This window comes from Lutzomyia longipalpis, chromosome 1, assembly GCF_024334085.1.
Source record: "Lutzomyia longipalpis isolate SR_M1_2022 chromosome 1, ASM2433408v1".
Classification (NCBI taxonomy): Eukaryota; Metazoa; Arthropoda; class Insecta; order Diptera; family Psychodidae; genus Lutzomyia; species Lutzomyia longipalpis.
The window spans coordinates 10,771,374-10,784,417 of record NC_074707.1 but is presented as its reverse complement, the minus strand read 5'-3'; the positions used below and the strand labels follow the sequence as shown (position 1 = coordinate 10,784,417).

The following is a 13,044-nucleotide window of genomic DNA, read 5'->3' as shown; positions in this document are numbered from 1 at the left end:
ACCTCTTTAGAAAAAGTTTTTAAAAAAAGATTTTTAAATATTAGGTTAGAATTTTTTTGTTACATAAAATCAATAAAACTAATTGATTAAAAAAAGTTAAATCCAGTACAAAAGGTCTAATTAAACCATCCTCGTCTATATTTATTTGTGCAAACTAGAGAAAAACTATTTAAAACATGTAATCCTATTTTTTCAAATAGTTTGAATTAAAATCAAAAGAAAATAAAAAAAAAACAAACCAAAAAATTATTATTTTTGAAATTGTTTTAGATGAAGTCAGTTAAGCTATATTTTTTCTTTAATAAGTTTAAATTATCTCTGATTATTTCAATATTTTTTTGAACTTTGAAATTGTCGTAATGTATCGTCAAAGCTTTTATTTAACCTTAAAACTTAAACTGAAAAAATATAGCTAAAGTTAATTAGATTGAGTATATCAAACAATTTTGACAATCACTCTAGTTGCTCAAATAAAATTCTCAATTCACTGCATTGTGCTCATTTTGCATCTGAATATTTAGAATCCTTTTATTTCTCCATCATCCATTACATATTTTTCAATCACTGCATTTTCACATCACAAAATATTAACCTTTATTTACTTACATTTACTTATACATAAAAAATAAAAGCAAGAGGACAATTTTTGTAAAGTCCTCGACAGTTTAATATAATGAATTTATGGCTTTCTCATGTTTTGAATTTTTAATCAACATTTATTTAATTAAAATTCGCTTAAAAACAATTTCTTATATCTTTTAGTAACGATATTTTTGTATTTTTGCAGTAATTCCAATTTTACAACCAAACTGTGGCAGTGATTGATTTTTGTCGCGACGGCGGAGTTTTAATGCATCAGTTGTGAACTTTATATTGATCTTGTAAATATTAGAAGATTAGAATGAAAAAAAAATGAAGAAGATTAAACTTGTCTTAACTTAAGAGAATAGAAGATGAAACCATGAACAAAGCCTTCCACTACTTACATTTTATATTCATTGATGAGAAAAAATGACTAAAAAAAATTACGAAAAAAGTAAATCGGTATGTAATGTCGTGGGCAGACTTTGGGTTTAGCCTAAGGAATGTATTTTAGGAGAATATTATTTATGTTTTGTTTATTCTAAAATGGATATTTCTTTATTGTTGTCAAAAGTTCTATTTAAAAATTAATTTATGATTCTACATTTTGCCCTGAATTTTCATTCTTATTTTCATTTAAAGAAAAGTAAAAAAAAAAGAAAAATTTGGACAACATTCCTCTAGCTAAACCCATAAGTCTGAGCCATATTTAAGAGACATTTAAAACTGCATGAATAAATGAATTGCGTGAGAAATAATGTAAAAGAATAGAAATGAACTGCAAGTATTTTTTTCCTTCTATATTAAGTACCGCAAAAGCGCTTCATATACAAAAAAAGAAAAACTAAAAGAAATTACAGAGATTTCAACTAAAGAGAAAACATTATTTTTGAAGTTTATATCACTATATTTGCAGATGAATAAAGTTATAGAGAAAACTAGAGCAGAAATAAGTATTCGAATGAAGAAAACTTTCAACTAAAAAGAAAAGAATAAATGTACTATAAAAGGATGTGAGAAAACCATGAAGATGAACTAATTTGCCTTAAGCTTTTTATGAAGAAAAAAAAAAAGAGATTTCTTTTAGATATGTTGAAGAAGAAGAAAAAAAAAAGAATAACGAATTCGTTAGAGAGAAAAAAGCATACATATACCCTATAAATAGCTTTTATTGTTGCGTATCAAATGAAATATTTAAATAAAAAGATCTAAATAAAAAAAAATCAGAAAACAAAAAAATAAAGATAAAAGTTCACCATAATTCTGCTTGCTGTGCAAACAAGCTTAACTTTAAGTCTATATAGAGGGCAGAGATTTAATTTTGTACCAGAGAAACCTTATAGGAAAAGAAATGTTGCAGGAACAGAACAGAGTATTCATAAATGAGGGGAATGAGTATATTTTATCTGACCTATATTTGCCATTCCAAATATAGGTTTGGTTAAAAGCGCAGATATTAAAAAAAAAGCCAAACCATATCTCACAAAGAAGAAAACTTGGAAATACTAGGTAAAAAAAATGAATAAATTAATAAAAAAAAAATAATATAAATAATGCAAAATAGCATAGTTAGGCGTAAGTGATGATACATAAAATATACAAAAAAGCTTCTTGGGAATTGACAGAATTATTCATAAAAAAAAACTATTACTACCTTATTCAAGAAAAAAAGAATGAGATATCTAAATTAAGCATTAAATTAATCTAACCCTTATTGTCACAAAAAATGTGAGATAAAAAACAAAGATACATTTATAGCAAGTAATTCATCAAAAAATACCTTCGACATTTTACACCTCTGCATGATAATACAAATCACCTTTTAAAAGCTTTTTCTACAGTAAAAGAAAAGAATAAAAAAATGTATAAACCTCAAAGTACATCAAATCTCCTTCCATAGCTCACAATCTTTACACCACGTTTTCCGTGAAAAATAATAATGTATTCCATATAGTTGCGCAAATTAAAAGGAAAATCTTTCATTTTTCTTCTCTTTCAAAAAAAAAAAAAATGAACCAAAAGTTCTGTTTAAGAAAAATCCCTCCATCATGTCATCCATACCAAGGACCGGAAAAGCTCACCAATTGTGGTGGGAAATTTGTGAATTTTAAATCAGATAAAGATCCTTAATGTAAGACAAACTAATGTTCAGGTTTCTACAGGGAAATTTGTGGAAATAAACATACAAAAAAAACGAAAGATATCACTTTGCAAATTTTTATTTCCAACACGGAGTTTTCTTTTCTTTTCGTTATTTTGCTTTTTATTAGACGATGGGAATAATTTTTAGTTATTTCAGTGAGGAGCAAAATGGCTAAATTTTGTTGATTTGTTTCAGTATTTTATGAATAGGGGAGAATGGAGCTAAGAAAGTTATTCGAGGGATCAGGAAAAGCTTAAAAAAATCAAGACTGGAAAATGTTTCAAAAAATTACATGTTTGGTTTTCCTTTTCCTTTATAGTTATTTCTTTGAACATTTTCAGTGTTTCAGTCGTTTCAGTAGAATATTAGGATTTTTTTATCTCTAAAAATAAACTGTGAGTAAGTTAAATAATAAAAAAACGATAAAAAATCAATTTTTATCTCAATGACTTTTTTTTTAAATCTTAAGCATTAAATAATTGAATTAAAAATTAAACTTGTTTTTAGCTTCTTAAATAATCTTAAATTTTTGTTGTAAGATTAAAAAAAAAATATTCAGAAGTAATTAAAATGCTCCTTACTGCAAAAATATTTCCATTCGTCTATTTATTGGATATATTTTTCTTTTAAATTCATTTCAACACGCAAAATATACACGAAAAAAGCTTTACTGTTGGAAGATCGAAACATCTCCATGGGAAATAATTGCAAGTAAATAAATTTAAAAACCTTTTTTATTATTTTCCAAATAAAAAAAAGAAAAAAAAACCAAATAGATTTGCAAATCAACGAAAAGATTGTTTTTTATTTCAATCGTACCATGTAAGTGTCATATCTAAACACATAAAACAGCTTATTAAATATTCAAACGGGAGAAAAAAAATACAGTATAAAAATTAAGTGTGGGATAGTGGTAAAGAAAAATTGTAAAATATTAAATAAAACCTCAAGATTTACTTTAAAGCAAGACATTTTTGACATTGTCGCAAAGAAATTCATATTTAAATAAAAAGTCGTTGACACGAAGAACTGACGCATTTCGCAAAAAAAAAGAATAACACCCCTAAGTGCAAGGATCAAAGGATCGTCCTGCCTAGGGGGGAGTTAGGAGACATTTTTCATGTGTAAAAAATTAAACATTCGAAAGAGAACCAAATATATGTAATTAATATTAAATTGAAAGCAAATTGATACGATGAACGTTTTATTTTTTCTTTGGAGAAATTTTCCTGTTTCTTTTCCTCCCCCATATTAGAGGTATACCATTACATAGAATTTCATTTAATTTATCCCCAAATTCTCCATTTATTCTCTACAAATGGCTCTAGCAGAGAATTCTGGAGATTTTTCCGGGGATATCCCACATAGAGAGAGAGTTTTTTCGTTTTTTATTAAATTAATTCCAAAAGTGATCAACATCGAGTGAAATGTAAATATTTACATAAATGAAAACAGAAAATCGTAGTGAAACCTTCTTAACTTTACCAAGGAAAAAAAAAGTAAAAAATTTGTCTCTAGATTGTAATCATTTTTACCAAAGAAATGAGTAAATTTTCATATACTTATGGTAACGTCTCTATCCGTGATATTGGCACAAATGCCCCAAAAATAGTAAAAAAAAAAAGAAAAAAATATTATCCTGTAAATATATCAAAGGGTATAATATAGATAACAGTCCGTGGGGGTGAGTTCTTGGGCAGCAAAGGGAGAGATGGGGTTTGAGGGATACGCTAAAAATTCCTTCATTTGATGGATGTGTAATGCGCAATCACGATGGCCTATTTGTCACACTTTATGTGTTGCTTTTTATTACGAAGAAAAGTGAAAAGGAAAAAAAGAGTAGAAAAATACAAATAATAGAGATTTGTCTGTACATTTTGGAATAACCAACTCTTTTGAAAGAAAAAAAAATCCGGCAAGATAGCAAATTAATCGTATTTGCAAAGAAAACTTTCTTTAAACAACAACTAGTGAAATTTTTGCAGTGAAACTTTTAAGGATTATCTCGAAAGGGAAAGAATTTTCCACAAAAGCTCACTCTGAGTAACAACTCGTTACCCTCATAAAAGAAAAACGAAGAACAAACATTATTTTAGACAAAAAAAAAATGGTGAGGAAATTTTGAGAAAAAAAAGTGAAAATACAAAAAAATTCAAAAGAAAATATTGATGTAAATTAAAAAAAAAATTATGGATTTGTAAAATCGAACCAGAATGGAATATTTTTCAAATCATATACCTTGCCTTATAGTATACAAAATTACATGGATCACACACAAAGATGGTGTTTGTGCAAAAATTATTCTCTGCATCATTCTTAAAGAAAAAGAAACTAGTTTAAAATGGATTTACGGATAAGTTGTACATTTTATTATAAATACTATACTTTCTATATGAACTCCCTTCTCTGGTGAATGGATCTCAAAAGAAATAATTTATTAACCCTTAAACCCACTAAATGTTATTAAAAGAAAAGCCTTTAGTTCATAAAGAAAATCAGAATAGTCGAAATAATTGAAAAAAAAATGTGTGTTTAATTGATAAATAAAAGAAAATTCTACTAAAAAAAATAAATAAACAAAAAACTTGTAATTTGTGAATATAAAACAAAAACTCAAAAATGAGAAAGGAAAAAAAATTTGATATTCAATGAATATGAGATGCAACAGACATTTAACATGAGAATAAAAATTATATAAATAATTTTTCGAAAAAAAAAACTATTTCTGTTAAGTGTCTAACTATAGATAGTTTGTTGTAAAAAATATACACAACTTAAAAGAAAGAAGAAAAAATACATTTAATTGCGACTAAAATTAGTTTTTGTATATTTTTGAAAACGAATGCAAATATTTTAAAGAAATTGTTGTTTTTCATCAAATTTTGCGGATGTACTTTTAGTACCAATGAAAGATTTTATGTAATACAGATTTTTAATCCTTTTTTTTAGCTTAGTAAAACATGCAGATCAGAATGAATGTAAACTAAAAAAAAAAATGAAGGAAGTTCATAAAATGCCCCATAATAGCAAGATCTAGTCAATGAAGAAAAGATTAATCTTCATAAATAAGATACAAAGAAAAAGAATTCCTCTCCATTCCGTTGCTGCACACAAGAACGAAGAAGTGCAATATTGGTCCAAAAAAAGTAATCTAAAATGAAAGAAGAAAAATTATTGATTAAAGTAAATGAAAATCCTTAATCATGCTCTTACTAATGAAATAAAAAAAAACATTTCTTAAGACAAAAACAAAAAAAAATAGTTAAGACCTTCAAGTTTTATTAAAAGAAGAAACAAATCAAACTTAAGACAAACTTTAAAACAATTTCCTGATTCAAGAGAAACGTCATTTTAAATTAAAAAAAAAAGAAAAATGAAAAAATCACACGACTTTACCTTACCATAATGATACCTAGTTACTATACACACTTATTAAAGAAAAAAAAAAAGAAATGGAAATGGGTGAGAAATTTAAAATGTAATCGATTGATTTGATAACAAAAAAAACCAATGCAATGTTAATTAAATTACCGAAAAAAACAACATATTTGTTATATAAGAAAAAAAAAGAAATTTATTAAAAAAAAATCTTTATAAACTTGCATACAAAAAAAATGAAAAATGCAAAATAACTACACATGAATCATTATTCAAATTGTCTTATCGAGTATAAAGAAAATGATACCAAAATCGAGATAAAATTGAAAAGATAAATCATAACTTTTTTTCGATTTACATAAAGAATGAAAAAAATTGCTAAAATGGAGATTATGAAAGAAGAAAAAAAGAAAATTGTATCCCCTCTCGGCTTATGAAGTGTCGAGAAACGACAATAAACTGTGAAGAAAGATCATTAAAAATTAAACAAAATGCATAAATTTTCCCTTTCCACAGCAGCTACGTCGTTTAATGGAAAACTGGGTTGCATTCTGGAGTTAAATTTTCAGAATTTTGATGTCTTTATTGCCGTTTCTTTAAATTGTGGTAAAATATGAAAATTTTAAGATTTAGGTTTATCTTTTAGAATCAAGATTGTTTAGAAGTTTGTGTTTTAACAGCGTTTTGGATTCAACTCGATTTTTGAAATTTATTTCAACTTTAGGGGAGAGCGGGGTTAAAAAAGTCACTTAAGGGTTTAGAAAAAGCTCAAAATATCATATTTCCGAAATAGATAAAGCGAAATGTATAGCTCATTTTTATAGAAAATTTACTGCCCTATAACTCTTTCTCAGATCATTTTGTTCTATCTAGCCAGGAAATATGATATTTTAGGCTTTTTCCAAACTCTTAAGTGACTTAATTAGCCCCGCCCTCCCCTAGTGATTTTAAACCAGACTGAAAATTTGAATGGATTAAAAATTTTGTTGCCTTTTTTCAATTGATTTCTTAACTAGTTTAAAAATAGTTTTGTCCCGAATAATTAGCTTAAAACGTTTTAAGAACAATTTAATTATGCTTTTGTTAATTATAACTTAACTTAAAGGGGAAGGAGGGTATAGAAGAGTTACTCAAATCATGATAACTTTCATTTTAAGAATCTAATTATCGATTTAAGCCTCATGTAGAATGTGAGGAAATATGGAATTTTTTTTTGATAATTTTGATGCAAAAAGTTTTCTTCCAATCACCTTCATACTGCCCATTTTAGCCACGTAGTTTGGGTTTTTGAAGTCATTATTTTTGCTTGAGTTTTTCCTGAATTTCCATTAATTTGCAGAGTGAAGAAAAACGTCAGGTTGAAAGAGAATTAGACGTGTTTGATCAACACGTTGCGGAACATTTGGCGATAGAATGCGATCCTCAAGGTGGACCCTCGTGCGCGGGAGGCGTTGGTGTGTTGAAGGAGCCTCAGCAGATTGTGCGTGCGTGCAATAAAAATAATTCCATTGCCCAAAATAGACTGCAAGTACCGGAGGGGGGTGGAATGTGTGAAGAGTTTGAGCGTTAATTAAAACCAATTATCGGTTAATTAATGTGTTTCGGATGATGGAAGGAGAGATTAGTGGATCATCTATTTTTGTGTGAGAAGCTGGCTAAACTTCTCGGACAAAATGTGTGAGTGTGCCCATTTTCGTGGATGCTTAATTAACCGCACTCTCGCGCCTTCCAGCACTTATACTTTTTATTTTCGCCAAAGAAAAAAAGAAGAAATTGTAAGTCGAAAAAAGTTGCATAAAGAAATGCAGAAGAAAAGTTTTCTTGCACAAAAAGTTTGAATTGTCTCCAAAAGTTGCTCATTCCGAGTTCTGCATTGCAGATTATTTGATGTTTTTCCTACACTGCCAACCCCTCTTCTTAGCCCCAACTAAGGGTACGCAGTCAAATGGAAATGTGGTGTACAAAATTGATGATAAATGAGCGCAATAAACCACATTTCTTTGGCATTTTTGCTAAATGTCAGTTCTTTTGGGACTTTTCTTCATTTTCGCAATGCCAATATTTTGCATGAATTTGAATTTGTGGAGTTTAATATTTAAATTTTGATAGAGAAATTATTTATTTGACATTTAAAAATTTTTTTAAATCATTTTCAAAGGAAAATTATTAAATTAAATAAATAAATATTAATGGCTTTCCATTCTTTTAGAGCTTTTTCGGAAAAGTCGTTTGTGAATTATGTAAGATATATTTTTGAGAAAAGAATAAAAAATATTTTCTTTAAGACTGAAAGAAAACTTTAAAGCTCTTCAACTTTACATAGCTGGCCCAACACAGATAAACCTTATTTCCAGGACAGGATACCTTGTAGGTAGGTAATGTTAATATATATTATGTATGTATGTAGGTACTTCCAATATATTTAAGTAATCCTCTACCCCGGTTCCGTCTCTAAAAGTAGCGTCATCTTTTGGTTCGAACAGGAAACGAGCAATTTTCCAGCTTTCGATTTTGGCTGAGGGTTGATCCGGGTTGTCCAGTGGGGGCGCCATATGGGTGTACGGGGTGACGCATGCGCCATTCGAAAGAGAACCCCTCACGTTTTGTGCCGGAAAACAGCCGAACGGTAAAAAAGTTTTTACATCGCTCCCTCGTCCCTCTCAGATGCTATATACGAAAAACATATCGAAGCGACGTGAACTCCAAAAAGAGCTCCATCGTTTGTAACCAATACATATCATTAATATTGGCTAGATAAGTGAGAAAAATTAAGTGTTATATTGAGCATATCATTAGGAAAGTATCAAAAGAAGTGCAATTCGTTTTTAAACTGCATTTTTGTAGGGCAAAGAGGAGGTAGAAATTGACCGAGTGTTTTGGGAGGTTTTTAAGGGGTGTTGTGAGCCCCCCTTTTCTCGAGTGTGTGACAATTTGTATTTTTCCTCACTAAACTTTTTTTCACCGTGACTATCGGCTAATCTATATCTTCTTTCACTCTCTCTCTCTCCCTCCCGGTGTGCTACATCTCTCCTGGGACTTTCGAAAAGACTTTTATTTCGTGGTCACAACAGATACGAACTTATTTTTCGGGGAAAAAATTAGTCACTTTGGGGGTTGCTTTTGCACCCAGAACATTCTTTGACGCCACATTTGAAATCCATATTAACATTTCCCTGCATATACGAGTTGGGCAAGAAGGAGCAGTAGGGCCCTCCCGGCCGGAGGGAGAGAGGAGGGGAGACCGCTGGACGGTGTGAAGGGGATCAAAATAAGGGGTATACGACGAAGTATGGATGAATTTTTCTTGGCACCCCTCACTTGGCCCCATACCGCTATATCAGCCTCTAGGCACATTGGGATGTTTTCACGGAAACCCAAGACCCAGTGGTAGAAAAACACTGGAATCGACTTTTGGACAAACTTCTGCATCGGCTCCAATTGGGCAGCCACAACCGGAAGAAGTTGGTAAGTTTTTTTTTCATTCTGAATTTTATTCCTTTGCCAATGCGCGTACTTTTTCGTGTATATAACCGTGCGATTCATTCCGAATGATAAGAATTTCGGGTTATAGAGAAACAAGAAAATTATGAACATGGATTGTTTATTGGTTTTTGACCACGTTGTAAGATTCTCTCATCCATGTGACAATGAAACCATGTAAACCTCTAAACTCATTACGCTTATGCGCTGGAAATCGATATTCTCTTGATATCTTAAACTTAACCACGTGTGCCAAAATTATTTACAAATTTAATTGGAAATTATATACATGTGTGTTATGTATATGAATTTTATATGTATTAAAAAGTATATATTATAATCTCATATATGTAGGTGTGTAAGTTTATTAAAAACGATTTACTATATTAAAACTACATTAAACCGAAAAAGTTTAGCAATTGATAAACTTTTTAACCCTTCATTTAGGTGTGAGTGACTATGTATATAAGACAAAATTTAGGATTGATTATTATTAAAATAAAATATCCGTATAAATGAATTAATTCGATTACTTTCTTACAAGGCATAAACGTCAGATCGATCGATTACTTTCTGTCCCTTAAAAAATATAATTTACTAATAAAGTAATTATTTTTACTAGTTTTTTAAAGCTTCATTTCTAAAGTTGCTTGTTTTTGAATTACCGTAATAATTGTCCATAGCAATGAAATAATTTTTATTTGCATTTAATTTACAAATTGAAGTGGTGGTTCGTAATTTTTTTTTATTTTCACTTTAAGTCAATATTGATGCATTGTCGAAACGTTGAAAACTGCAATTTTCGGTTTATCTGGAGCGTTAAGTATAATCTATCGGTTTAACTAAATTTTCCCATTTTGAACATTCCAGGAAAATTTCATTATTGATTCAGAGTGAAAATCAACACTTTGAGGATTTTTCTGATTTTAAAATAATCTCTGAATAAAATATTTTTTTAACAAAGCTTAAGAATAAAACAATCCATCTTAAAGTGTTTAAAAAGATGTTATGCAGAGCCTCACTGTATGTTGCTACAGATATTACTTAACCGATTAAATGTAGATAATTACAATGAAATCACAAATAAACAGAAAAGAAAAACAAAGTAGGTTGATGAAAGTTAAAGTTTTCATAAGCTCTGTCCTCAAGTTTCAAGCAAGTATCGTCAACTACATAATATTTAAGGGATCAATGAAAGTTTCTCGCATGATTACGCCTAATTATATGTTATTTGAAGTGATTAAAGTGCTACCAATAATGTAATTGAATGCCAATTTGGTTATGAGAGATTATCTGACGATATAGACGGTTCCATTTTATCTCTTTGATGTTTCGAATACGATGAAATCAAGGAAGTATCGCATACATATGTGTATACTTGAACGGTATATAATTTTGTGAGAATCTTGTTAACTATGTACGTACATACTGCTCTTCTATTGTAGCTTAAAACTTATTTCGTAGAATTTGTGCACTTCTTAATCTTTAATCAATATCATGCAGCATTTTTGAATGATTTTCTTTAACAAATTCCGTTTGATAAAAGTGCCTGCGAGGTAAAATTAGAGTTTTGAGTAGACTCAACTAAAGATTCTCTTTAAGAGAAGGATTTATAAAAGTTTGATGCATAAAGCGTTGTCTAAGGAATAAAAGAGAAAAAGTCTAAAGAGTGTTTAAATTTAGAATTGGAGCAATTTTTGGTGTTGAACACATTGAATTGTACAACATTTCTCTTTCCCCATATTTTTTTTTAAAGACAATTAATAATTCAATTTCATAAATTTTGTACAAGTTGTTCTAGTATTGAATATTTTATGAGAATTTTGAAGCTCTCTGGGATTTATGTGGGTCTCTTTGGTATTGTACTGTCTTGGTGTGATACAGACAGGTGTCTTCTACATGCTCTCCTTACTTTATGGTCGCATCGAAAGGATAAGCCCATTTCCACCTGTTCTTAATTCATGCAACATCACCACAATTATTTTCATCAGAGCTTGAAATTCGCCTTTTCCCCTTTTAATATTCATACCAATCTTTCATGGAGTTTATTTCCACCAACTAAAGTCTTTCTTGTTTTCTTGGAATTCCCTCCTTTATTTTTCACCACAAAATATATGTACCTTACATATGTATGTAGGTATGTATCTAAAACTCAACTCGACATTTTAAAGCATGAGAAAATAATATGGGAAAAGCACAGCGGTGTGGTGCTTTAAGGACACACACACACAGATGCACTTTGGGTGGAAAATAGAATTTTCCTAAAATATTAAATTACCCTGTTGGTAAAGTGTTTTAATTATTCAGACATTTTTGTTGCCTGGGACGCGGGGGAACGTGAAATAAAGGAGAGGCACTCTCCAAAAAACTGTGCGGGTGCCTCTACGGGGTAGGTAAATTGACATATTTACCTTCACCCTGTGTGTGTGAACTTCCTCGGGGCGCAAAAAAAAGTGACGTGGGTGGCAAATGGGGCGGGGAACGAGCCGAGAAATTTTGGACAATGCCAGAGGTTGAGGGATGAAACGCATAGTTATTTAGGTGAATAAACAATAAGCGAGTGTCGCTTATAATCATCCAAAAATATTATGTTGGGCTGACAGGCGTGGGTAAAAAAGATTCTCTAAGGTTTTACGTTTTTTTTTCCCTACTCGCCTGTGTAACCGTCTAACCTTTCTTGGGGTAACCGTTTGCATCAACAATTAACGTAAGGTATTCTATTTATTTATTCTCTTCATTTTCTTCTACATAGATCATTTTGTCTTAATTAAATTTTTTATGTATTTTTTTTCAAACTAACACAACTGGTTGGGAAACAAATTAATAATATCTGAATTTTTATATACTTTTCATACGACTTTTTTTTGCATAAAGTGTACAATTAATGGGTAAAAAAAATGAAACAAATCACTAGTTTGAGTGAAATCAAGCCATAAAATGTATGATATATTTTTATTCTTTATTGCCACTCTAATATTTTATTTTGTCGCACTTGTAGTCGGAAGGGAGGGATAAAATGAAAAATGTTTTTATTTGCTATTTAGTATACATACGTATGCTACACTGAAGGGGACTTAGGTGAGGGTAGAAAAAAAATCCCAAATGGGAATATAATTCACCGAAAACATTTCCATTTTAGTTTCCCAAGCACGCTAGTTAGGAATTTAGAAATAGCCCACCATTTCTCTTCACATGTTATCAAATATTCAAATTTCTCGGCTGCGTCAGAGGTGGGCATAGGCAAGGAACTTTCTACAGAGGTCATTGAATGGCTTTCGGGGTCATTTCGAGGTTATTCCTCGCGGGTAAACTTGTCGCGTGGACACCTTTGCAATTTAGGCCACCAGCTGATTGAAGTGACGACGAGGAAAGTATTACATGATCCCCTGGGGGAGGTTTTTTTTTTATATAAATGATGGGATTCTGGCGCGTAGAGCAACTTTGTCTAAACATCCCCTCAT

The 13,044-nt window shown here is 30.1% G+C and overlaps 2 protein-coding genes across 18 annotated transcripts in view; both read left to right on the top strand.

Moving 5' to 3' along the window:
* The window catches only part of LOC129788150 (regulating synaptic membrane exocytosis protein 2), a 42,112-nt gene extending 38,503 nt beyond the window's left edge, over nt 1-3,609 (top strand). For all 17 annotated transcript variants that reach the window (XR_008750302.1, XR_008750306.1, XR_008750320.1 and 14 more), the window contains one exon: nt 788-3,609. Coding sequence is in view for 6 of the 17 variants with exons in the window: in XM_055824263.1 (XP_055680238.1) it covers nt 788-790 (3 nt within the window). In the remaining 11 variants the exon portion in view is untranslated. The remainder of the gene's footprint in view (nt 1-787) is intronic.
* A 5,166-nt stretch (nt 3,610-8,775) lies between these two features.
* Nucleotides 8,776-13,044, top strand: part of LOC129790589 (uncharacterized) — a 166,222-nt gene continuing 161,953 nt past the window's right edge. Inside the window, exon 1 of the mRNA XM_055828157.1 lies at nt 8,776-9,568. Coding sequence (XP_055684132.1) covers nt 9,397-9,568 — 172 coding nt within the window. The 5' untranslated portion in view covers nt 8,776-9,396. The remainder of the gene's footprint in view (nt 9,569-13,044) is intronic.